The sequence below is a fragment of the Plectropomus leopardus genome, chromosome 14 (genome assembly GCF_026936395.1).
Source record: "Plectropomus leopardus strain MGB_pleo_1.0 chromosome 14, ASM2693639v1, whole genome shotgun sequence".
NCBI classification, from domain to species: Eukaryota; Metazoa; Chordata; class Actinopteri; order Perciformes; family Serranidae; genus Plectropomus; species Plectropomus leopardus.
In genome coordinates this window covers 18,309,732-18,337,069 of record NC_142189.1, presented here as the reverse complement: position 1 = coordinate 18,337,069, position 27,338 = coordinate 18,309,732, and the positions used below count along the sequence as shown (strand labels likewise).

Below are 27,338 nucleotides of genomic sequence, written 5' to 3'. Positions count from 1 at the left end.
ACTATAAGATGAGAGGTGTGTTTGTGCCAGAATTCATTGGCTTGTATTTATAGCTCTTCATTCCAGGTCTCCCATCCAAGATGTTATCACGTCAAACTTAGCCATGGTGTCACACACAAGCTCATCTTCACCCAACCTGAAGTCGCCTTAAGAATATGAATTGGTCAGTCAAGTGGCTGAAGAGATGTTATACATCAAGGTACATTTATTTTTCTTATTCTTGTAATTAAATACATAGTGTAAGTGCAAATAGTTAAAGAGTCCAGGGTCTAAAGAACTACAGAGTATAGTTGAACATAGTACAAAGTTGGACAGTTATTCAAACAAGCTAAATATCACCAGATACTCCTTGTCTTCATAGTAGTTGTACAACAGTACCTTAAACATGAGCGTGTGTATTGTTCCTTATGGTTATACAAAAGCAAAACCCTACAATTACCACATCTAAGACGCATATTGTTAAATTATGTTGTGCTTGGAAACACCAAAAGGAAATCATTTTTGCTATGTATATATATGGACATATACTGAGAGAAGCCCTGTCTGCTAACTCAGAAACATGAAGCAGTATTTAACACTGGCAGCAGAGCACGTCTGTGGGCATTTAGCTTTTTTGTGCCGAACCATACAGTTTGTGGTAAGCACTGCAAAGCAAAAATGTAGCGTGATTTAAAAACTGCACAAAAGATATCAAATATTATTTACCCAAGGCTCGACTTCATGCACTTTAATAATAAGCAACACAAAAAAAGTCAGTTTCTTTTTTTGTTTTCTTAGGTTGTGTACTTGTCTACCTAGAAACAGGATTATGTACGTGTGACTGTGTGTGTTAGTGTGTAGACTGCTATAGACAGGGTGACGGTTTCTCCAGTGGATGCTTTTAGAGAATACCAAGATGACATAGCACTATGCCCCACAGATGACGACCAGGCTCTTCAACAGTGAGTGAGCTGCCTGACTCTGAGCTGGACTGGACTGTCAGCTTCATGGTGAGACAGACAGGTCTACTCCTCCTTCCTCTTGGCCCCGGGGATCTTCGCTTGGATCCTGTACACAGAAAACAGGCCTTAACACCACGTGTCCAACAAGGTATTTATTTTAGATTAAGTTGTGCTTATTCTACTTTATGTTAAACCTCCCGCTGTTTTCATACTCTCTTTTTATGGCAGTCCATAGAACTGACCGTCAGGTTTTACTAAAATTGGCAAATTGATAGTGGTTGGTCCAAAATACTGCAGGCGGACATTTTGGCATCTATTAATCCTTAAAAAACCAATACACATAATTTGTAAATATACACCAGTCTGTTAAAGTCAGTTAAACGGAGCAGCTGATCCATATTTAACTCCATGCAACCTGTTAACATGTGCAGCCTTTTTTAATTTGTCCTAAACAGACTTAATAGTCTGAGAAGCATTAAATTGAAGTCAGATTTTTGGACAAATCATCTTTTTGTACCCAAGCATTGCAGTTTGGTGTAAAGGTAGGTACACAGTATACATGCAGAGGTTGGTCTTATGTAGGAATATGGTTATTAGAGTGAATTAAGTTAATTTGTTAACAGGTTAAATCCAAGTAAAAAGACAGTATTAGGTTCAGTTTTGGTTTTAAGATGTATAACTTTAAAGATATGGACACTCAGGTTGGAATCAAACCTGCAGTTGATCCTTTGTAAATGGGGGGCCTGGTCTATCAGTTGAGCTACTGGGCGCCCCTAGATAAAATTTCTGTATAAATTTAGATCTCACAGATTAGAATTTATGACTATTTAATGATTTGTAATGCATGATATTTATAAACTTGCAGATTGTAAGGTTTGCTGAGCACAAATGCTCTTTTTAGCAAAACCCTGCGTACTCACAAGTACCTGGAAGCTGCAGTGTTATCAAGGAACAGCATGTTCTGCTCTTGAAATTGTTTGCTCTAGACTTTTCACTTTCTTTTTTTGTCTGTGGTGTAATTGAGGGTATGCACAGGTATAGGCGGTATATCCATCTATCTTTCAGAAAACATTAGAATGTATAGGGGAGTTACCCACTTCCTCCTTGGTAACCTACATCGATGATCACTACACCATTAAGTACTGTACTTGTTTGGCTTGGTGCTTACAGCTATATTTGTTTATATATCGCACATGAACTTTGAACAAAAATTCTGTGTGGCAAATACTCACTTCCCCACCACAGAGTTGACCTGGGTCCGTATTAGTCCCACGTACTGATCAATCTGTGCCTGAAAACAGAAGGAAAATGACAGTTGTAAATATCAGATAACCTTGTCTAAACCAGGGTTGACGGAGTTATTGTGATGCTCAAAGTCGTACCTGATGTTTCTCATAGACCACAGGCATGGTGAACATGGAGACCACAGCTGTGAAGGCACGCAAAGGGGATGGGAAAGGGATGGTTAATGTTAAAGTATTCTGACCTACAGTGGGAATTTGCTCAAACAGGAACACTCTTGTGTCAGCAGGGTCGTCAGCACACCCCGACACTTATCTAAGGTAAACTGGAAAAGTAAACAGGTACTGTACATGCACGACAGTAAAGTAAACATGCCAAATAAATGAATTGGATTCTGGCATAGTGATAAGGACACGCTGCATTTCTCATTAATGACACATTTGATATAATGTAGCTTTGTTGTGTTTATTCTGTTCATTGAGTCCTCTGAAGATTATTGAACTTCTGACACCCAAAAACTGAGCATGTGTGAGTCAGCAGCAGTGCTTGGAAAGTGTTGAATGGGACATGTAGTGAGTTGGGATGACCTCACCTAGGATGAGCAGCGTCAGGCCGTTGAAGAGAGCGCCCACGTAGGTCAGCAGCCACATCAAAACGGCAAACTGAAACACACACAGGCACGTTTTAATCTTTGTAAACTTCACGTCTGACAGTAAATACAAATATTTTGGCGCCTTAGTTCTTAGCTTTATGACACGTGTCAAAAAGCCCCGCTAGTGGCCCCAAGAGGGAGATGTGATCTTATACTGTACCTGAAGGTGGTGCAGTTTAAAGAAACTGACAGATACTGTCATCCTTTGCTAGTGATGCTTAAAGGCAAACAAGTGAGTTTGAAACAAACCTTCAAGGAGTCAACCAGATCTTGTACGAGGAAGAGCCTGCGGAGCTCCTTCATACAGGTGTTGGTGTACAGCAGGATTTTGTCGGCATATTTGCTAATCTGGTCCTGGGATAGAGCAATTTCGATCTCCAGGTAGGCTCTGTGGACAAAAACAGGGTCAGAAGTATAGACCTTATTACTGTGTACGTTTTAATGAGATCCATAAACCGTCAGAAATCTCTTTTACTCACTTGAAAGGATGTCCCTCATCGGTCTTCTGCACGGCCTGTAGCACAGACTTGTAGATCCTGAAGCTGATGGTGGCAGAGAGGGCTGCTAGGGCTAAGTAGGCTCCAACACTGACCACACTGAACTGGGTCAGGGAGAAGAGGAGCAGAAGCACGCTGCTGAACACGGCCCCTGACTGCTTCACATTCCTCCAGTAGAGCAGGTCGATCGCTGCGAGGGAAGGATAGAACAAGGACAAACAGGGTTAGGACCCAGACACAGCCATGACCTGACCTCTCACTCTGTGACATGCAGGCCTGGGCATCCATAGACGTATCCATTTCAAAGTGGATTAGGCCACTGCAGCACGCTACACACCACACATTTGGGTCAAATATCTAGAAGCTGTTCACAACCCAGCGTCCTCAGAGATCCTCAGTTGTCACGTGATCCTGTTTTAACCCAGCTTCCTAACCTAGCTTTTCATTAGGTGAGAGTGAGCTGCGAGGTGGTGACGATTTGTCAGTTCGGTTTCTTTACTCCTATATATAGAGCGACCTTTGAAGAAGATAATAGCTGACTCTAACTTGTCGAGCAAGTCCCTGAGTCTGTGTTGCCACACTCCAGAAAGGTGGGACTTCACATTTACATCTGACGTGTACTTATCGCCAGTGGCACCTGGTCTGCTCTCATACGTATACAAACATACATGCAAAGCAGGCAGAGGGACCTGTGTGACACTGAAGGCACACCTGCACCTTCTGCTCTCAGAATTAATGATTGACCTATAGTTCGGTGAAGGCAGTAGCAGAAATAGAAGCACTATCAGCAGCTCATAGATAAAGGTTCAATGTGACCTGGCCAGACAAGCAGATCTGTGGTCAGTGATGACAATGCTTCAATGCGGTGTGTCATCAATGCAGTGAAACATCACGATTCCTCTAAACTTATAAAGGAACAAGCAGTTTAAATATACAGCATGCCTGCAGGCACTCTGTGCGTCCTGCTGCACCATTTTCCTTTTATTCTAACATTTTCTTGCTCACACTTCTTTGGGTGGTGGGGCCTGAAATCCAAAGCCACTAGCAAAGATGAGAGAGAGAAGTGATGAGGAGGATTAGCCCAGTGTACCATTACAGCCGACATGGTCCTCCTCTGGCAGTCGTCTGTGTCGGCTGGAAACACGGGCCTGTTTCCATGAGAACTGCTTGTTTCACCTCCACCACTGCATGTCTAACAGTCTTACCAGGGGTTACAGTTGTTTGTACAGACACCTGGAAATCCTTCATGTCAAGCAAAATCGTCATGTTAATGCAAACTTTTGTGCCTGTGAAGAAGAGAGAATCACGGCTGAGGTCTCTTGGGTGTCTTACTCTTCCTCTCTGAGCTGTCCGCCTGCCTGCCTGCTCTAATTTTAGCCGTGGAGCTGTGAGCAGCATAGTGATGACGGCCATCTTTACTCTCCACTAAAAGGCATCTGTGGATGCCAAAAAGGCAGGCTAACCCCAGGTGGCAGAAGAACCGACATTGTGATTAAGTGAATCTCTGCTATGCACACACTAACGCTCCTATACATGAAAATGAGATGTGTAATCTGTCTTTTCTTATCAGTTAACAGTGGTGACTTACAATACCTATCTGCCCCCCCCCGCCCACACTATCAAATCAAAGACAGCACTCATTCAGAAACATTGGGATCCATGTGCCTTCTCTTCTGGACATGCACCACTCCCCACAGAAGCCATTGTTGCTGCCACAACTGACAAACTGTCCATGTGGCTGCTGATTTGCATGGAGATGCTCACACACACACACACAGACAGGCACAGGTAGCACATACAGCAGTTGTAACAACACACATCAGCAACAGACAGCTCTGCTAGAGACAGGTGTTGACCGGCGACAGCGACTGCGCCTTGTGATGTGCAGCACAGACTGCACGCAGACTGAAAAAAGCTTTAGCTAGTGCAGTAGAAGCGTGTACTGACCTGCGGCTCCCATGGCTGAACAGGGAAAGAGGCAGCTGCTTTATCCACGGACAAAAGGAGAGCAATGAAGGGGGAGTCCCCCCTGCACAGGAGGGGAGGGGCCACAGCCACACCAGCAAATCAGCATCCGCCTGCGCAGGGGGACTGGGGGGGGGGGTCTGTGGGGTGCGGTTGCCAAAGAATCACATTGCAATCCAGCACACACACACTAACACACACATACAAACACTCTCTATGCGAGCTCTTTTATGCTGAGGCTTTTAAGCGCAGCCCTACTGACACGTGATGAAGTCTGCCAAGCAGCGACTAAAATAAAAGAATCAAAATGGAAAATGAAACCAGAGTCCACTTTATGTGCATCATGTGACTTCAGTAGCTACGGATAAGGCCGTCAACATCGCACGCTAATAAACCGCACAGACTGTAGCCATAATCTACCCCTCTATTAAAATGCTTCGGTGCTGAGCACCTGCCTGATGCAGTTACCATAGTTACCATGCTCCATTTTCTCTCTACCACTCACCAAGAGATGGAGAAGGAGGAAGGGAGGGGCCGAAAGTGGAAGAGACAGGGAGGGAGGGGAGAGAGCCTCCCTTTGGGAACAGAGAGAGATTCATTTGCTCCGAATCTGGGGAATCAGCAGCACATAATGTGTCTGTACAACCCCGACTCATGAAGACAGCCTCTCCCTTTATTGTGGAGCACAAAAGGACAATGGCAGGTTTAACACGAGGCCAGTTAGTTGTCAAGCCTTTTTCAAGAAAATGAGAGAGCTGATGTGTATTTACGACATAAAGATTGTTGACTGATAGAGTCACATTGCAAGCTTAGACTTTTACCAATTTGATTTCTGTTTAAAAGAATAAAAATGCTCAGTTGTCTGGTGCAGCTTGTTTACACAAGCTGACAGTTGGGGTGGCACTAAAAATTGTTTACATTTGATTATTGAAATAAAAAAATAAAAAATAGGAAAAATGACTATAAACTATAACTAAACTATATTCATAATTATTTTAATTACGTGTTACAAAACAAAATTTTTTTTTCCTCCAGTTTACAGCTTTTTTTTACATTTCTTGTTGGGTTTTGGGGTTTGTCTGGATTTTTTTTTTTTAACCTTTTTTTCCCTGTCAGGTAATTTTATTGTCACTTTTACTAATTTCTTACTAATTTTTGGGCCACATCTGGTGAAATTGCTTGTTGCCTTCTCCCCATGTTTTGGCAAGAAATGAAACCAGTTTGAGATGTGAAACTTGCAGGATGTTGAACCAGAGCACAGAGAAAGTACACATGCCAAGCTGTTTGTTGACATGACTCTTGCCTCTGCCATTCAACACATACAGTGAGCAAAAAAACAGAGCAAATGATTAACACCAGTGACAATAATATGATTCCCCCTCCCCCTTTTCTGTAGTGAAACTAGTTTAGCCTGACCTCATTAAATCACTGAAGACATCCTTGTGGCCTCAAACAAGCCATCATCCAGAGTGAGCAAACATGCAAAGGGACTTCTACGGCCAATATTCCCAACCTGAGACTCGAACTTGAACTTCAGGATGATTCGTTTAGATTAAATAGTGACTTTACTAATATCAAATTTATTATCAGAGTGATAGTTTTTCATATAAATAGGAATGAGTTAGTTACTTAATATTAATGAATAGACAGTTGTTGGTGCTCACTTGGTGCTATCTCATTGATCAAGCAGGTTGTCAGAAATGAACAAATGGTGCCTGTTAACCAACACATTTGAAAACAAAACTACACTAAAAAAAGTTTCAACCCTCCAAACACCTTTAGTGTATTTCTAAAGCTGTATTCTTCTCTGACCTCTCTATACATTATATATTTGAATGATTTAAAGATATACTTTGCCGGATTTTCATTAAAAAAAAAAAAATAGACCTATACAGAAGTAATCTCCCTCAGTCATCAGTTACGACCCACTAAAAGTGCATGGCAGTGTATTTTTCTGCAGAAGCTCTGCCCTCAGCCTGTCCAACAGGCACAGCCTGTATTTTTCTTATTTACTTCTTAAGCCTGTATTTAGCTTGTATTTTCTTATTTTCTGCTTAATTTGCTGTTTTCTGGATGTTAATGGCCATGAACACCCACAGCGTTCTGGTTATGTTGCGGCTTTATAAAAAGGTGAAAACCAGGTGCCAGGCTGTAAGCAGCAGGTATTCAAGATACACAGTGCAGAAAAATAACCACAAATATGGCAAGGGGAAATGTCAAACAAGAGTGAATCTGGAGTTGGCTTTTACTTTCACTTTTGCTGGCACGTGTGTTTATAACCAGCAACTGACAATCCTGCGTAGTATACTTTTAAACATTACATGTTTGTTAGGGGTTTATTTTGTTTTGTGTTTTTTGGTTAGAGGTCTCTATTAGAAAAAAATCCTGATCTCAATGAGACGACTTGGTTTAAGAATAGGATTACCATAAATACCGACACTTCAATATATTAACTAAGATTTAATAATTTAAGCACATTTAGAAACTGTAACCGACAATCCTGTATAGAATACATTTAAGCATCAATCAGTTATGTCAGAAAATCTGACCTATGCCTTTCTGAACTATCCCGGAGTTGTCAAAGACAAACTTCTGCCACATGATCAAATAATCACAGAGGATTTTTTTGTTGCTCCTAACAGCCTTTTCTTTGTCTCTGGGATATGAATCAACTTCTTACTTGGAGATTTTTAAAGTCAGATCTGTTTCTTGTGTACCCCCATACCCCCCTCCCCCTTTTAGGAGAAATAAGAAGCAAAATAACAAATCAGCAGGAGTTCTTTTGCTGTGCCCATAGGCTTCTCAGAGGTATCTGAAAACAGATAAAATACAAAGTTGAGACTTGTTCAAGTTCTCCTTTGGATCTCACTGTTACTCAAGTTATCACAAGTATTTGTTTTATTTGTTATCACAAAGATTACTGCAGTGAGAGAAGAAAATGGCCAAAATTTCATATTGATGTTACACTGAGCTCAGTGACGTTTGTCTGCGAGAAATAGGCTGGACAAAGGAGAGATCTTATTTTGAATTTTTATTTCCTCTGGGATGATTTGAAACAACCAGCAAATTAAACTGGTGTCTTCCTCAATGCAAAACATTGTAGTCACTAGGTTTGTTTGATGATCATGTATTTAGCTGCAAAACATCTCTTCTTCTCATCATGTTATCTGTGTGGTTTTATATATATATATATATATATATATATATATATTTAAGATGGTTAAGGGTAACTGCTCGATAAAACACTAATTAAGTGAACAAAGTAGAGATCTTTAGTTTTGAGCATTGTAAAACTTATTGGCTGCTGTGTGACATATTGTCCCCTTCGAATATATCCTGCATGACTCAGTTTTTGATATGTCTGCATCACTGTTTTATGATTCGTGAGTAGCTTGGTGGCAGTGAGTCAGGACTGTGCATGTGCACCGAGAATGACTAAACATAAAAATGCCTACAGCTTCAAGGTGATGTGCAAACATTCAGCTGCAGAAAACAAATCTGCTCAGTTTCTCTCTGCTCTGCTAACTGTATCAGCTTAATTTGATGCGTTCTTAATGTTGTCGACAGATCCCATCATAGGCTATCATTTTACAGTCTCGGTCAAATTAAATGGATAATGACTCAGTAGAATAATGAGAAATGAAAGTTTGTTATCAAGGTTATTTTTACAGAGCTGCACATCCACAATCAGTGACTGTGATTGTGTTGTTCTGTGTCAGAGTACAATAAGCAGCCCATGTTTTGCATTTACACTGCTGAGCTAAACCTAAAAAGATGGAACATAATAAATCGCAATCAGTGTAGACGAAGTGACGCCATTTTCTCTCTTGGCCCCCTCTACTAGCCCTCCATGCTATGGAAACAGACAGACGGAGGATGCTCCTCTCTGGCCCAGTCTCTGCAAGGTGCCATGGCAGCCGAGGAGATAGGGCTGATGTAATCATGATGGGTGTGCCCTGGTTACCATGGAGACAGTCTTGTCAGTGCCGTCCGGATACTCTGACTACCTCGTTACACAAAAAAACAGATCATACGCCATATAAAACCAGCTCCCCTGCACGGTTGCAAAGTGGGGAGGGTAATGACACTGACACGCCTTAGTCCACAACACTAGCATCCACATTAACATGCACCCAAAACAGATGGCTCCCAGCACACCGGTGTGCGTACACTTATTTTACAAAACACCCACCAGCATCACTCGCCCCCTCTCCTCTTGTGTTTTTTTTTTTCTTTAATCGGACGCACACATGCAGCAGAAAGGATCTGTCATTAGGGCGTGTCCGTATGAAAGGAGGCGCAGGTAAACACTGCCGTTTGATCCCCCAACACTCGACAAAAGCAGACAAATGTACACATGCAAAGCACAGAAGAATGCGCACCTACACTGTCGTGAATATTTAACCTACATGCAGAGATAACAGTGCATCTGACAGCCACAAAACACAGGCAGACCAATGGGCAAATCACAGTAAACACATCAGTACCCTGGCCCTTCCAGCCGCTCCAGGAGCTTTCCTTCTTCACGTCTGCAGTGGCCTGCATGCTGGTGATCAGTAATGTCCCTGTTCTCTGTCTCTCTTTCTCTTTGTGGTCTCCGTTTTCTTCTTTGTCTCTCTCTTCAGTAGCACCGACTCACTCACTCATCCCAGAAAGGCATGAATGGTCAAAAAAAGGATGCGGGAGATAGGCTGAGAGGGAGGAAGGGAGGGAGGGAGGAAAGGTTTCCAAGGTGCTGCCGGCTCGCAGAGCTCACAGACTGATGCTGTGGAGCAGCGCTGGCTAGAACACAAGGAGCGGGGAAAGTGCGTATGTGTATGTCTGTGTGTGTGTGTGTGTGTGTGTGTGTGTGTGTGTGTGTGTGTGTGTGTGTGTGTGTGTGTGAGTACTGAGGGGGAGGGGGGGTCAAATTGTAAACACCACACCACAGTTGCTGCTGCAGCAAACCATCCATGCAATGATTAAGAGCCTTGGGGGGTAAGAGGGTGGGTGGTGATGACTGAGACTTAACCTTTTTTTCTTGAAAGGGAAAGTACAGTAGCTTTCACAATAAAAGCCTGAACAGAGCATCACAACACAATGGTGAAAGAGGGGTACAAGCAGTGGGAGGGTTATCCCACATACGCTTTGATGAGACACCAAAGCATTGTCATATAATTTCAAGCATGCCGCTCTGGCTTCCCTTGTAGCTTCAGTGTAACATTTAATGCTACATTCTGTGCAACCTAAAGAGTCGTTTTAACAGTCTGATGTCATGTTGTACACCAGACAGGGTGCTGTGGCAATGTTTCCTTAAGCTGGAAAAATGGCCGGATTTGATATTGATGTTGCTAAGGAAAAATATGGCAAACATCCAGGTCTGTTGTTCTTTATTTGCACAGAACAATATTTAAGGCTGTAGCCAGAGTTTCAAATAGCTGTTTCCACTATGATGACTCACTGATAATTGAAGAGGCAAAGTGCTTATATTTAAAAAATTCATGACGAGAGAGACACTGTGCTTTACAGTACAATGCTCCTTGTTTGGTGCCCTGAGAATGCGTTTATGATTTCCTCGCTCAAATATATTTCTGATAGAAATTGGCCTGTAAAAGGACTGAAAACGCCATGTTTGAAAAGTTAGTGCAAAAGAAACAGCACTGTCATGGTGTTGTCAGCACTGAGTGGAAAACAAGTCCTTTCCAGTGTACGTCATTTTTCAATCCAATGAAAGCCATTAGTCCTGTCCCCCCCCATCCTCCCCCCTGCAGACTGCCACACCTCACACCTTCTGCTCACTGCAGCCTTGACAGGCTTCGATGCCAATACCAACCACAGAAAAAAAAGATTTCCCTGGACCAGACTGAATGCTCCCCCATCACTGTTGCTATGGCAACTGGCGTGGAAGTGCACCATAATATCTGCTGGTCTTCAACTGAGCAACAAAGGTGAACTGCGCCCCCTTGTGGCGAAGAAAAAAACACATGTGACCTGCTTTTTTCAGTATTTCCAGAACCTTCTTACAGTCCATAAACAAACAAGGATGGACTCTTTTATTTATTTAATCACAGCAGCTCAAAACATTATATTGAAATTTGTGACTGACTCAGTTTTTACCAGGCTGTATCAGAAGTTGCGAGTTTCAGAAAAAACACTTTGGTTAAGATGTTTTAAAAAAAATTGTTTTTGCTTTTAAGTGTGAAATTCAAGAGGAAGTAGGAGGAGTGCCCCAGTTTTGACATCATATGATTATGTAAACCCACTGTTTACAAGGATAAAGAGAACAGCGTATAGACGTCAAAAAACCGAATGCCAACCCCAAATGTGCAGCTTAGACAGCTTTAACTCCTGCTGACTGCAACTGGCATGTCTAAATTTTCTAATCGCAGAGTGATGTAAGGAGCCAGATGCTATCATGATGCAGAGATTTCTTTTCTCTCAGCATCTGCAAATATTTGTGCTGTTTCCACTGAAAATGATGTCTACAGTTTAACAGTGTGGCTGCTGAGCGTCAGTCATAATGCATTGTCATAACTGAATCAGTGCATCCTCACGCTGCTTTTTTCTCTCTCACATGTTCCACCAGGGGGAAGCAGACCTCAGGAAAGCACAACTCTTCCCACCCTCCCAGCAGAAAACACACTCAGCAGTGGAACATCCCATCCTGTTTACTCTCCCGGCCTTGTCAACAAAAACAATGTCAAAGCACACCATGCAGGTATCTACCCAGAGGTAAACAAACACAATAACAGCGTTAGTGATTTCATTCGAAAAAAACTATCAGTGGTTTTCAAACCGTTTTTATCCCTCGATGTGATGGGGAAGGCTTTGAACATAAATGCACATGCGATAAAGCGTCATCCGGGCATGAAGTCACATCAGCACACACGACTCTACCTGTTCCACAAGCTGACAGCACTATTTCTGGAAAGCCAGTACTCAAGATAGCAGTTTATAAGCCAAGGTGAAACCTCTGCAACAGTGAAAAGATTACAGACATGTTTTGTGAAATACTTCCTCAAAGAGGCAGCAACGATGTGTATTTTTTTAATCATAGAAAATTTTATCCTTTAGAAAACACCACATTCTGGGCAAAAGAGAAGATTTGTTAGGACTGACCTTTTTGTTTATCGAAGCCCTGCAGGATGATCGAGGCAGCAGACTTTCCCAGGTCTCCTTTTCCCTCACTGGTGTGCTTGTGCATGTCGTCCAGGTGGGGCCTCTCTGATCGCACCTCTGGGGGCACGGCAGCAGTGGGTGGCTTGGGTTTGGTGGGGCGATCCTCCTCTGTTTTAGCAGGAGTCTTGACCTTTTCTGCGATCAAGGGTTCAGCTGGCACCGTCTCAGCCGTACTGCGGGGAGGGACAGCGCTGGGAACCAGGGGAGAGGGAGGGCTGACTCCCTGTTTGGGGCCACTGAAGCCCTGCTCTCTCTTTGGGCTCTCTTCAGATGCAGACTCAATGAAGAGATCACTGTCAAGCTCTGCCTCTCTCTCCTCCCTCAGAATGCTGTAGGCTGTGGGTGGAGCATGGTTGCCTGCTAGGCCGAAACCACCCTTGGCAACTGGGGGATTGTCAAAGGGGTTGTTAGGCTGGCTGAAAGTGCCTGTGCTTTTAGGCGGCTGGGCAAATGGGTTGCTAGTGGCCTTTGGAGGCTCCTCAGACACCAGCTCGATCTCTGAGTCTCCAGACTCCGCGCTGCTGCCATCATGCTCCCTGCTGCCCGCCTTTGTGCTTGGACTGCTTTTGGACGCTGCAGGCTTCACTGCATCAGCTTTGAACATGTCATGGGAAGGGAATTCTTTTTCTGTTCACAAAGAAATGCAAAGAAAAGTGGGCATTTAAGTCCTTATTCACATTACAAGCGTATATTATCAGCGCATATAACTTAAAGGAATACCTCACCCACAAAATGATCATTTGTACACCATTTACTCAACCTGTGTTACGTTTAATTTTTTGTCGGAAACTTTGTTTTGCATGCATGCCTCGATGGTGAACAAACAATTCAAAAATCTAGAAATTCTTGATGAATTGAAGTCATAAGGGTCAACATTTAACAACACTATAACATAACATCCATTTACAAACTGTCTCACAACTCATTTGCCCAGTTGCTTGCTCAGTACTTCCCAAACACATGTATTTTCATGAAAACCTTACTATTAAAATTTAACTTAAAGTGAGTGTGCCTATACTCTCTTGAAGGCCAGACTCAATTTACAAAAATTGTCATTTTACCTCGCTGAACACAGAAGCAGCTGGTCTAATGCTGCCTGGAGTAGTAGTTTGTTTGTATTATTGTGTGACTTTGGTTAATCTTACCCTTTAAAACACTGAAGTCATACAATAACACACAGAAACAAACTGATGAGGGTTAGGCAGTGATAGACCAGCAGCTCCTGTGTCCAGCGAGCTAAAAGTATTGTTTTTGTTAACAGAGTCTGGCTTTGAAGAGACCATTGACAAGTTTCAGTTTCAGTTCAGTTCCCTGTCAGACAGAGCTGTCTGTTTGAGAAATACTGAACATGACTGGATAAATGAGAGTTAGATTATACTGCATGAGTTGTGTGTAAATGTGAAAATGGATGCTATGATACAGTTTTGCTGTTGTTAAACACGGTCCCCCAGCTCAGCAAGAAGTTTCTTTGTGTACAGATTCTTTGTTCTCTTCCAGAGCTCAAGGTAAAACAGGGTGAGTATTTGATATACACACAATCATTTTGTGAATGAAGTATTCATTAAAAGCCAACCTATGTAGCTTTTGAAAGAAGAAACAATTCAATCTTGCTTGTACAAATCAAATGATTACTTTTCTCTATTCAGTTTTTTACATTTTACTTGCTCTAATATGACTAGTGGCTTATGGTGGCTAATATTGGCTAATGTTAACAAACTTTGGATAGTTATTGTTGTATAAATGCTGTAACCAAGCCCATTTTCTGACTTTATGAAGTTATTTGATTGGTCAGATATTTTATTCACTTCCATATGATTGTTATGTATATTAGATTATATTATTATATTATATATTGAAAGCAGCAGCACTGTAGAATTGAGAACACATTTCACACATTTTCCTCATATCGTGCAGCCCTATATCTCAATATGAAATCCCATATATACCATGATGCGTAATTTTATCTACATCACCAACTTCTATATCTGACCAAGCGACAGGTGTGTTTGCATATGTGTGTGTGTGTGTGTGTGTGCTGTGCCTACGTGTTGGTGAAGCGTTGGGAGTGGAAGCTGGGCTGTCGTCCTCTGGCTCTGATAGCGTCACGGTGGGAACCCCCTGCAAGCCCACACTGAGGACGTTTTCACGGTCAGACACACTGACTGGAGGGGGTTGTTGCTGCGGCTCAGCTTTGGCGGCTGGAGGCTGGGATTCGGTCAGGGTGATCTTCACCGGGCTGGCCGTCTGTGGAGTGCCACCCAGGTTTCTGTAGGAGCGGTAGTCTGACAGCTCTTCATCAGATGGCTCCTCCACATAGGGGAAAGAGTGTGAGCCCAGTGCTGGACCGAGGTTTTCCTCTTCCTCCTCATCATCCTCATCTTTCCCGGGGTTTTTATCCATGTAGCTGCCCAGTGAGTCACCACCAGTGGTGCCTGTGTCCACCAGGCTGTGCTGGTCACGGCGCTCATCCCCGTGGCTGATGTCCATGTAGTTGTAGGATTCTGTCTTATCTGTGCCAAACAGAGATTTTGGCATGTCATCAGCCAGGTCAGAAGTCATCTTGGTGCTTGAGCTGAAGCTGTAGTTGTCGCTGGAGAAGTCATCCAGGGCAGAGGAGCCAGAGGAGGGCTTGGATGGTTTCAGGTCGTCCGAAAGGTAGGAGGCCTCTCGACCTGATGTGAAGCTCTGATTTGACATCAGGGAAGTGTAGACATCACCATCGTCATTCATAGGCTTCCTAAACAGGCCAGACATGGAGTCATCTGCCGAGATTGACAGGAAGAGAGAGAACTGAGACTCAGTGATGTTACACACAAGAATGACAGCAGTCTCTGTGTCACGATCAAATCAAATCAGCTTGTGCCTGAGATGTCTGATTAATGAAAACATCCAGTTAAACAACGTGACGCTTCAGCTGGCGCTGCTGCCAGGGAGAAGGGCTGTGGCACTGCACAGTCAGACTGAGCGCTTGTCTGTAGAGATCAGTGAGGCAGCAGTAACAGAGGGTACTTGTACCCAGCGAGGGACAAAGGGGGATTGTTCAGACCCCGAAAACCACAGTGCCACAACCAGAGTCTGTTCTAAATCATGCAGGCACAAGGCTTTCTCTAGTCACATCTCTGCTCTGTAATCACTAATCCTGCACCTCCCCCAAGGGCGTACGTTGTGTCTTAACATTGGAGGAAACACATATTAAACTGGGTTTGGGAGTTCTCTACCAGAACATTTTTTGAGCATCAAACACTTAATTTCTCGCATTCTGGTGAATTTTTATACACTAATTTTTGCCTTTTCTGCATCAGTCTATGGTGTAAATGTCTTCAATTTAGTCAAAATTAAAGTCCTCTGCTACTGATGATAATACTTATTATTGGAAGGGCAAATGCACACTCTCAAAATATAGAATGGGATATATCCCCCTGAAATCTATACCTATGACCCCCAACAAATTAGTGTCATCAAAACAAACCCACACATATGAACAATATACTGTTAGGTGCATGCTACTCTCTCCAAAGTTGTAATGAAGCTAAACCAGGTTGACAAAACTCTTCCATGATATATGTGTAAAGTAATAATTTTAAACACAGCATGCTAGCCGTGATATTTAACACACACCAATAACTGAATTAACACTAATTACAGTAATACAATTGTCATGCTGACGGTGTTTTCAGCCACTATTAGGAATTACAAAGCGACAGATGTTAGCTATGAATTTGTGTGTGCTCTGCTGTAAAATATCACTCAACATCTCACAGAATAATTTGTTGCAGTGCTGCAGGGAAACGATAAGGATGCTCATATTACAGATGACTTGCAAAACAGGAAGAGGCGGACTTGATAGGGATGTTATTTCAAATCATTTAGTCAGAAGTCAAGGTCAAGAAGTCAGATTTGTTGACTTAATCTTGCAACTCCGCTTACAAACACGCAATGCCTTATGTACATACACAAATACACAAGCACAAACATAGTACTCACACACTACACACCACCACACATCTGATGCTAGTATTTGTTTTGCTCTGTGTACAAGTTGGAGTTTGTACTTCCACATACTGAGCTCCTCCTCCTGCTCTCTAGCCCTGTTTCTCCCAGGGCAGCGGCGGTGCTATAAATAGGTTGGGTCCAGCTGCTGGGCTGGATGAGGGGGGAAGATTTAAAATAGCAGCCTTAGGGTTAGCTCTGGAGGATGCAGACTGACTGACAGAAGACCCAACAGGTCAGGACGTCCCGTCCCTCCCTTCGCTTCCTCTAAAAAGCCCCACCACCCTTCCCTTCTGCTGCCCTTCCTACTGCTGCTCCCTCAGTCATTAACAATACATCATACCGCAGTACAATGGTACAAACACTACACACCCATGCTGGGACATGGAGGGGCATGAAGGAGAAAGCAAAGCAGGCGCCTGAGCTTTAGATTATTTTGTATCTAATAATTTCTTGTAGATCTGAACTGCCTGTGGATCTGAGCAGCACAGCTGTTGATCCAGTTCAGCGACATGAATGCCCTTGATGTACTGCTAAAACGAACCAGTGTATAATCCTCTTTGCGTACTACTGTCGTATAGATCCCATCAGCCATCGCCCTGGCAACACCATCATAATCTTACACTCTCTGATTCACTGTATAAATACATAGTGTGCAGATGTGGGAAGCACTTAGGGCCACTACAAACTGTGAAAAGAGGTGATGTGCGGAGCTGCGAGCTGCCAGTAATCCTGTTGACTGTAGGCAACACGCCCCCTCTCGCTTTATTAACCCATTCTACGAAACAACACAGATAAACTCACCAGCAGTTGCGTAAGGCACATGTACAGAGAACGAGGCTGGTGTTCGTCTTTAACTGCCATGAGGGCAGCCACTCTGAGCAGATACTTGACAAAGTTAGTGTGGTGAGATCGAGGGTATTTTGAATCTGCTGATATGTCGTAGCACCCAGACACTGCAGGAAACAAACCCCACAAGGCTGAAACAAATGCTTTGCTGCGCTCAGATGGGATTGGACCTGACAACAGAGGAATTCTCAGCTCACACTGTAGCCACACAACATAATCATGTCACTGAAGGGATGGTGCAGTTAAATAAGTCCCGGTGGATGTGCTGTGAAGGGGCAGTCCTTTTGTTGTCCTCTGTGCAGCCAGTGCGGTTCCGAAACTAATGCAGCCTGACAATGTGAGCTACACCGAGGCATGGGCTCCTCATTATCAGGCTGCAGACAAAAACGTGTGAGCACAGGCGATATCAAAGGAGCCGGAGTTGCAAAATGAATATATTACCACTCTCAAATTAAAGGGTTTACTGAGCTGCATGTGGGACCCCATGCACAGCAGGGTTTACTCCCTTGAAGACACTTACTGATCCACTGCAGTTTTTCCAGTATGGAATAAAAAAAAAACTAATGTGATAGCAAATGGAATTTAAAATCGATCCAAATATCACTCGCAAACAGTTGTTTGCTAGTGTCGAGAACATTGTGTTGCAGTCCTCTGCAAAGGCAGAAGAGATGCTGCTGAATTTCAGTGTAATATTCTCTGTCGGTCCATGCACACAGCATCATTAACCTTTTGAAACCTGGATCAACATCAGTTTTCTTGTGCTGCATTCAGAGACCTTTCACAAGTATTTAAACATTTGATACGTGGAAAAATTGGTTTGGTCTTCAAAAAAAAACACACACGAGAAAGGGCAACGAGCCAACTTGGCATACAATGTCCCGCCGATTGCAAAAACATCAATGAAAGGTGACAAAACAACGCTCTCTTTTCATGTACGTTACGTTGGGGTTTTCTACCCAGAATTTTTAATATTGGTATTCAGCCTATAATGGCTTACCCAATTCATTGTCTATGGAGCAGCCCCAAATGTCAAACTTTATTACAATTTTTAGCTAGTTTTAGCATTCTAGCTTTTAAAATTTGGTTGTTTGGAGTTGTTCATGTTTACTAATATTTTTTGGACTGTCTTAGACCAGAGGAATAATGTATGAATTTTGAAAATGTGTCTAGTTCTCCTTTAATCTCATATGTAGTTTAACTTTATTTCTAAATATCTGTTAACTTACTGCAGTGTAATGACTCCATTACTCTGTCCCTGACCCTCTCGACTGTGGTGTTACCTTTCAGGACTTCTCTTTCACTCCATGACCTCGTGAAAAGCAATCCATCAAGATACTTAATGTGCTCTTCTTTCAGAGCCATCTGCGCCTTGACGTTGAATAATATGCTGTGGCTTTAAAATTTTAGGCATAAATTGATCTTTTTACAGGGAAGTGCACAATACTTTATTTCAAAAGATTTTTAAAAAAAAACAGAAGATGATTTTGGAAACATGGCCATCAGTTACTTTATTATAGTATTCAGTTAGTTATTATAAAATAATTAAATTAGCCACTTATATTACTTTAAGAAAGTCTAGGAGATGAGAAAAAAAACATCTTTTCCCAGCACAAACTATAGGTTTTCCTGGTAATATTTATTTTCTTCTACCTGTAATTTGGTGTAAAATGTATTTTATAATGTTGACATAAATATGTTTTTTGAAATAACATATTTCATACAGAAGTAATATGTTTATGGAGAGTGGCAGAGTCCTGTATCAAGTCCCTTACTTACTTTTTGTAAGTTAGTATTGGCAAAGTTACTTTGAAATATAATAGGTTACAGGTTACTAGTTACACTGTTAAAAGTATAATAAATGGTTTGATATCAAGTAATGTTGACAGCATTTTCACTGCTGGTAAAGAAGCTTCACACTGTGCAGCAATGCCTGAGCACTTTTTGGATCTCAGAAGGAAAATATTGTTGAATTTCAGTGAAGTCGCAGAACATGACATTAGGCTTGGGCAGTATCTATAAATTCATACCGCCATACCTTTCTGGAATTTCACTAGGTATATGACCAGTGTGTGGCGCTACTACCCACCCCTGTTTTCATACACTCACAAGTTATCAACAAAAGGTAATATAAATAGAGAGCGAGATTCATACACTTTCTGAGTTCATGTTTCTGTCTTTTACTAAAACTAAGACTTCTGTGTTGCATGACCTGCAGCTTTTTATTTTGCCATGCTGCACAGCCGCAGCACAGTAGACAAACTTCATAAATGAATGGAGTTTGTACTGTTAAATGTGATAATACAGCAGTTATAACCGTAGGCAGCACTGCAGCAGCGCTGTAGCAACAAACGCTGCCAATGTGAACACACACTGCTCACACATGCAGTGTGGCCTGGGCGTAACCTCCGGGGCACATGATGTGCACTGCATGCAAAAGATCCTCAACACGGCCTCTCCAGTGGGAAGTTAATAGAAAGATGAGGGTCTGTATTTTTGACGGTATTTAAAATCCCACTGTCGGAATTTCTAAAAACCCTGGTATACTGTGATAGCGTGATACTGCTCATGCCTTCTTAACATGTCTCTTGTTTGCCAAGCTTGTAGGAGAACTACAATGGCCAATGTGAACTGACCTATCTAGAGCCAGTATTTGGTTTGTCTGCTCCGAGCTGCTGCAGGAATAACATTACAGACTCTGTGGAAGAGGAGCCACTCTGTGTGTAAATATAAACGGCTCCTTAGGTAAAGTAATAAGGTAATAAAAAACATAACAACTTATATTTTTCAGATGATTATAAATTAAAGAAAACATTTCTGCCAATAGCTGCCTCTAAATTCGACACACTGAACCTTTAATTACATGTAATTAGTAACTCTCCGACACTTGTTACAGTTGAACTGAAGCACCTTTCAGACTATTAATGGACTCTGGCTTTTAAAGCTTTGGTTATGACGTTTGTTATCATAATGTATTGATTACAATATCCATGGCTGTACAAATACACGAATACTAGTCACTAAGTCTTCCACTTAAAGAAGAGGATAATGGAGAGCACAGGGACAGTCTTTACTAAGAGCTGAGGCACAACAAAACTACTTGCAGCAGGGGTCGATAGGAGAACAGCTGTGCTGAGGGATTCAACTGCCCTGAGCTGCATTGATCCAAAACAATGAGGCCCCACAATTACTCTGAGAAACATCAGTGTATCTACTATTGCTAAAAAAAATCACTGAAGGCCACACAGTACAAATGTTGTTCCAGCAGCCTTTGTCAACGTTAAATCAATGTAGAGACAGTTTAAATAAAAGCTAATCTGCCCCCATTCTGATTCTGAAGCCGTGGTATGTACAGTACCTGTCTCCCACTATATTGATTTGTATTTTTCTAGCTTGGAAAGAGCTTTATGGATGAATGAAGAGGATGTGGGAGGATCCAGACAGAGTGTCTGCGAGCTGTCTGCTTTGGGTCAAAGCTGTCAATTCAGTGTGACTTTGGATTGGCATTGTACTTTCATGGTGCTGGCAGAGCTTGGTGTTAAAGAGTACAGACACGGGCAGGGAGGCGGGCTAGCATAGGCTACAAAAACCAACACAAAAAAAATTAGACGGACTAACACTGTTAAAAGCATCTCTGCTGATAATAGCTCTAATCCCATGAGCAGTTTTGCAATACTCTGCTCGGGGATTACTCTGTGCCCACAGGCGAGAGAGCTGGACAGAGGCAGTGAGATCGTAAATATAGCATCATATTTCACATACTAGCTTTTAATTGTTTACAGGGTAAACACAGGGGATCAGAAGACATCAGAAATGATGATTTATTGATATGATGATAGCAGTAAAGCTTTGTTATTGTCCCCTGCAGTGGAGCTTTTTTGAGCAGGGTCTTTCACGCTTTTATCCGTCCTTTTATAACTCAGCATTAGCTAATTGGTCCTGGAGACAGATGAAGATAAATGAGATTGCAAACCTGGTGATAACACACAGGATGAGCACTCAAAATCATAGAGAAAACAGACGCATTAATGTATTGTGCACCCTTTCATTTGTATTTAATTTTTTGGGTAAAAAAGGCAATGACCAACTTGGCAAAATATGTCCCACAAATTGCAAGAAATTAGTCAAAGGTGACAAGAAAATTACTTAAAAAGTAGTTTTTAAAACAAAGGGAAGATACAAAAACAGGAAAAATGTCCAGAAAACTATATTTGTAATTATAATAATTTTATATTTAAAACTATGTTACAGGAAAAAAACATAAAATGTATAAAATGAATACATAGATTTTTAGCACTTTCCATGGTCATTTTTTTGTTTGTATTTTACTTTTTCTAATTTTGTATTTATTTATTTTACTTATTTTCAATCATTTGTAACAGTTTTACTAATATATTGCACATTTTTGGGCCATGTCTTGTTAGATGCATTCTCCCCATGTTTTTTTTTAAAGAAATCAAACCACATTGCCCAGATTATAAAGGGTTAACAACACAGAAGTACATGCAGACACTAGCTCCCACCTGGGAGTTGCTCCTCTGCTGACCACTGACATCGAAGTGCTTCTGTCAGTCAGATACTGGATTAAAGGTGAAGGAAAACAGGGTACTTTGTATTTCCTGTTTTTCCCTCACAGTCTGGCCATTTGAACTATCGTCCTCCTCATCACAGCCTTGGCTCTCTTTGCCATTAAGCTGCTCCTCCCTCCTCCTCCTCCTCTTCCACTCCTGTATTATCTTGCATCTTTATCATCTGGTCTTAAAAGACCTAGCACTGCTCGGCCCCCTGGGAACAGGAGCTAAAGGCACAAATGCACCGCGCTGGCTTATGCAGTCCAGCCGAGTCCACTAAGTGCTTTCTCTATCTGACAGATATGGAAAGGACCCAGCCAGACATTATGCTGTCTCATCCTTGCCACTGACGATACGCTGAAATGGAGAAAGACTTGGGTCTAATCCACCTATCAGGGACTGGACTGTCGGAGAACGTTTCTCATGACTGATGCACTTTGTCAAGATGTGATGAAGTAACCATTATAATGCACTATGAGGAGTTACAAAGAGCTTGTTGGGAAAAAAGGATGTCAAAGCAATTGCTTGTGTACAATATGCACTTAGTTGTTTTCTTTTGTGCCAGACAGCAAGGGAGGCTATTAGACGCACCATGTGCTAAAAACAAGCTGTGGGATTTTCACAGCACACTTGGATGTCGTCGTGATGCTGCAAATTCTTTCACAACTTTCTTTCTCATGAAACCCTCCCAGAATGGGAAGCTTTTTAGGATAAAAGAGGCGATACTGGCTGTGATCTCAGGCTATAAGTCTCTGTCCTGTGGTAATTCGATGCAGCCGAAATCAGCATTATCAGCGTCCTGCGGGTAGATCACTGTTGTGAACAAGATTTAGGACAGGCATGGATCAATTACCTAGGGAGGCAATTCTAGACATCTTCAAGAGATACTATTTCACAGTTCAGACTGTTCAAAGGCCAAACTTCTTTTCTGCCCTCAGTAATCTTTAAAGGGCCACTGTGTAGGGGGACATATTGGCAGAAATAGAATATAATATAAAAGTATTTTTTCTGCAGCGTATAGTCACCTGAAAGTAATAATTGTTGTGTTTTTGTTGTTTTTTTACCATAGAATGAGCCATCTATGTCTACATATGGAGCGACTTCTTTCCATGGAGATCTTCATGTTGCATCGTCATGTTTCTGCAGTAGCCCAGAGCAGACAAACAAAACACTGGCTCTAGATAGGACGGTTTGTGTTTTCATTTCAGCCTCCATAGTTAGCAGTCCCTCCGTGATGAGCCAAACAGCACTGGAAAAACACTTATTTTAAACGTGAAACTGCTTTATTCAGTGTTTTTACCACTTTAAATCACAGGATCTGTCTGTTTTGGAGAGGAGCAGACCTCTGTGGTTAATTCGGCTCTGGGTAAAACAAACCTCCCGAATGTCTGGATTTCAGGTTACAATTGAAAAAAGGTGAGCACATATTAACAGATGCTGGACTAGTCTCTGACGAGCTGAACATCAAAGAAGAAACACTGATTTGTAATGTGAAACTGTTGCCTGACATCAGACAACACTGTCAACTTGTTACAGTTCATTTCCATCTTCAGTCTGACATCGCGTCCACTCTAACAGATTTCTGTGGGTGAGGGTGATTCAGTTTACCCTAACCAATCACTATCCACCTGAATCTTTTTTCACTCACCCTGATGCTTTGCCAAACAGCTCACCTCCAACAGGTAAACAGCTTTTACCTGCCGTGCTGTGTGATGGAAAAACACTAACTGCATAATAACGGCTCACCTTTAGCCATGGCTCAGCCCGCTGGCACCTCTTGAAAACTCTTGACAACAGAATGATAACGCCGTTACTCCTGCCCATGGCGCTTAATTAATCGCGGTTAATTGTTAGTCACCCCCACAGCGCTCACTGGTTTTGTTTCAACTGAGAAACGGTTGTTTTCATGTCACAACGCCAGACCAGAATCAGTCAGCTCAAACTCAGTTGACTGGACAGATTCAAAGACCCAGGCTGCTTTATTCTGAGTTTTTCTTGGTTTAAATCACCTGGTTTGTCTGCTGTGCAGAGGAAGAGACCTTTGTGGATAATTTGTCTCCTGGTAAAAACTTCCTGAACAATGACCACTGAAGGAATTCTAACCGGGAGCAGTTTTAGCTGGTTGCAATCTTAAATCCTCGCTGACATATGCCACTAAATTTTACACACTGGACCTTTAAGTTCCCAAAACTAGAAATGTAATTTTACGATTATCCATGAGCAGAGCAGAGAAGGAAAGTTTGTTACAAAGGAGGTGTTTGAGAGTGAACGTCGTTGACGATTAGAGCAGACTATAACATGTCTGGTCATGAGGAAAATGTCCAGTCTGCCCTACTAGATGTGATGAGATCTGCGCTGTTCCCACCAAGAACCTAAGTGACAGAGTGGATTATTTCGCTGGTGTGAACACGGCTCAGCGGGAGCCACAGCAATGAGAGATGGCTATTCTTTCCATTTTTACAAATCAAAACATCCTCTGTGTGTGTGTGTGTGTGTGTGTGTGTGTGTGTGTGTGTGTGTGTGTGTGTGTGTGTGTGTGTGCACCTACACAAGAAGCTTGTCTGGCATACTTTCATTGAAAGAGCATGTGCTTTGTTTTCTTTTTCTCGAAAGCAAGGCCAAACATCGACAAGTCAGTTCATTACTTAACATATATTTTACAGTCAGTGTGCTTGAAAAGGATCTTTTTTAGCTTCTGTTTTGACTTTTTTCCAAAAGCAACACTTTCAGTTTATACTAAATTCAGTCCCTCAAAGGATTCAAGTCTAATTTATGCATTCAATATTGCTCTTGTCTTTTTTTTGACCATCAGCAGCCAGTCAAATGAGAAAGGCCTCAGCAGCAAAGAGAGGAAACTAGGCAGCCTTTTTTTTTTTAAACATCAACTCATGAATTTTTCAGTGAATTCGTGAATGAAAGTACAGGGCTCTAGTTTTGCTAGCCAAGCGAATAGTGAGGCCTGTTCCTTGAGGATTAAAAATAGCAGCATGAGTCGAGCTGTGCTGAGAAGAGTGACGGACTTAGAACTGAGGTCTGCATGATGTTCCCACTAAAAACATACCTCCAGCATCCAATAACATATCTACATCATTATCAACAGCACCAAAACAGGAATGTAGAATTCCTGTCATCATGCATGCTACTTGTTACAAGACAAACCCTTATGGTCAAGTTGATAAACTGTAGGATTTAATCAGAGGTGTTGTTTTTGTTTCAACATTGAGGGCGACACATGAAATGGAGGGTACTTAATTTCCTGCGTTCTGGGGATTTTTTATGCACCAATATGAGCCTTTTCTGCATCAGTTTATGGTGTAAATGGATTTAATTTTGTCAACATTATCTGCTACTTTCATGTTTTTATTTGGGCAGACAAAGGCACATGTTCTAAAATATTGAGGGGAGCATGCCCCCTGCATTCCCCCCCAAATCTACAGCTATGGATTTCATCATTTTTCACCCAGTCAGTGGCTATGAAAGTGAGGCAGTGATCTGTTTATCTTTAGGAATGTGCACCCAACATGTTGCACAGATGCACTGTAATACCTTTTTCTGTGCATTGGGAAATGTAGAAATAGGTAGTTTATGTATAATTTAGGTGTCATGTAAAAGGAAAGACGCATTTTAAAAATGGAACTCTATTGTTTGACAGTTTTTCCAACATTTAAAGCACTATTTTACCATTAATTAAATCTTAAAATCTAGTTGTACAAATAGTATAGTCAAACCCTGTTAACTGTCTCACAGGATAGTTAATACCTGTGTTTTTTCAGTTAACCCTTTAAGGTAATTGGTTTTATTTCTTTCAAAAACATGGGGATAAGGCAATGAGGAACTTAACTCATACACAAGGCTCAAAAATTAGAAAGAAATTTGTATAAAAAAATAATAAATAATAAATATAATAATAATAAATAAATAAAAATAAATAGAGTTAAAAGAAAATAACCTGAAAATAAGCACCAAAAAAACCAATTACACAAAAAAGGATTTTTTTCCCTTTACTATAATTTTGAATATAGAATTATGGAAAATATGAGTATAGTTTTGTGAACTTTTACCCTTCCCCCGGCACACTTTTTGTTTTGTTTTTTGTCAACTTAACAACTATTGTCAATTTTGAGGTTGTTTCCTTGTCAAGATGGTCATTGCTTCTGTCCCTCCCTTTTTTTTCAAAGATATTAAACCCATTTGCTCAGGTTTGAAGTGGGTGTTGTATGTAAAGTAGTGGTTAAGTTATGTAAAATGCCAAAATATTTCTTATTTTTCTTCATATATTTTCTTGCAATTATACATTTATTTAACATATTATTGACCGGATTTCTTTGTATTTGTTTTCTTCTGAAATTACAGAAAGTACAAGTACTTTTGTCATAAAAAATACCTGAGTTTTTACAGTTTATTCTTGTAATATTAATATGATTTTCCTTTCATCTTGAAATACAGGATCATGTAAATATTTGGGGGAAAACTATATATATATATATATATATATATTACAGTTACATTAAAACTGCAGATATTTTAGGCCTGTATGTGGAGCTACAGGCCATTTAAAGTTCAACGGGCTATTTGTTAATGCATGCTGCATCATCATCAACTAAAGAGCTGTGTGTGAGTGTGGGGAAAACAATGGCTCATAATAGACGTTTTATAGCTATCATAAGCTAAAGCACTCACCAAGTTTGCATGGATTTACTTTTGAGGATGCCTAATATTATTCCCTTCTGCAGCACTAGTCACAGTTGACTTACTATCATGCTATGGAAGTTACTCGCTTGCATTTTTGTTTTGTGTTTTGAATCCCAGAAGTTTTAAAGCCAGGCCGCCTGCCGTAACGCTAAATCTGTGACAAATGGACTCTGCTGCGTCTCTCTCGCGCTGTATTTACTCAAATGCCGGCATGTGTCTGTCAAAAGATGGCCAAATTGAACCCAAATGTGGCTGAAATACCATGAATTGGTAAATCGGGAGACTTAACTGCCCGCTTTACCTGTAGATGCAGTTTCCATAGCAACGGGAGGCCTTTTCCCGTCCTCCTGGAAAGGATGAAATTGTTGATCCAGGTCGGCCGACACGTCGCCGCCTCTCGGCTTAAAATCCTCACGTAGCTCGTCGAACCGGGTCGATGTGTTCCCAAACAGGCCGTTTCTCTCATAATCATCCCCAAACCACTTCCCCTCCGAGCCTAGCTCCTCACCGGGCTGAGCAGACATGCTTTTTCCTGTTATAGGACACAAGGTACACTAGCTACACGGCTTCTTGTTCCTCTTCTCTGCCGGCTGGTACTGTAAATGATTCACGCGAGGATGGGAGACAACAACACACAACAATGCAGCTCCTGGCTGACGTCTGTCAACTCGAGCCCAGGGTTTGTAGACGCCACAGAGGAGGCGGTGCGGTCGGTCGGTCGGTCGGTCGGGGAGCAAGAGGAGAGGAGTGAGGTTGATTGTTTTAGTTCACTGCTCCAGCGGTG

At 41.8% G+C, this 27,338-nt stretch overlaps 1 protein-coding gene across 1 annotated transcript; it reads right to left on the bottom strand.

The window, feature by feature from the left end:
- Positions 1-185: 185 nt before the first annotated feature.
- Positions 186-27,323, bottom strand: rtn1a (reticulon 1a). The gene is made up of 9 exons (XM_042500535.2): positions 26,856-27,323; positions 14,501-15,217; positions 12,396-13,082; positions 3,315-3,522; positions 3,085-3,223; positions 2,776-2,845; positions 2,324-2,370; positions 2,174-2,232; positions 186-1,047 (listed from the first exon to the last, which is right to left on the bottom strand). The coding sequence occupies exons 1-9, from the start codon at positions 27,076-27,078 to the stop codon at positions 1,005-1,007; spliced, it is 2,193 nt and encodes a 730-aa protein (XP_042356469.2). The 5' UTR covers positions 27,079-27,323; the 3' UTR covers positions 186-1,004.
- Positions 27,324-27,338: the final 15 nt, after the last annotated feature.

What these genes read in the sequence shown, in the direction of transcription:
- rtn1a (XM_042500535.2), bottom strand. Translation starts at nt 27,078, where the DNA reads ATGTCTGCTCAGCCCGGTGAGGAGCTAGGCTCGGAGGGGAAGTGGTTT. An exon ending in TCCCAACGCTTCACCAACAC is followed by an intron (nt 13,083 to 14,500) that starts GTAGGCACAGCA and finishes CTTTGTGAACAG; the next exon opens with AAAAAGAATTCCCTTCCCAT. An exon ending in TGGTCTATGAGAAACATCAG is followed by an intron (nt 2,233 to 2,323) that starts GTACGACTTTGA and finishes TTCTGTTTTCAG; the next exon opens with GCACAGATTGATCAGTACGT.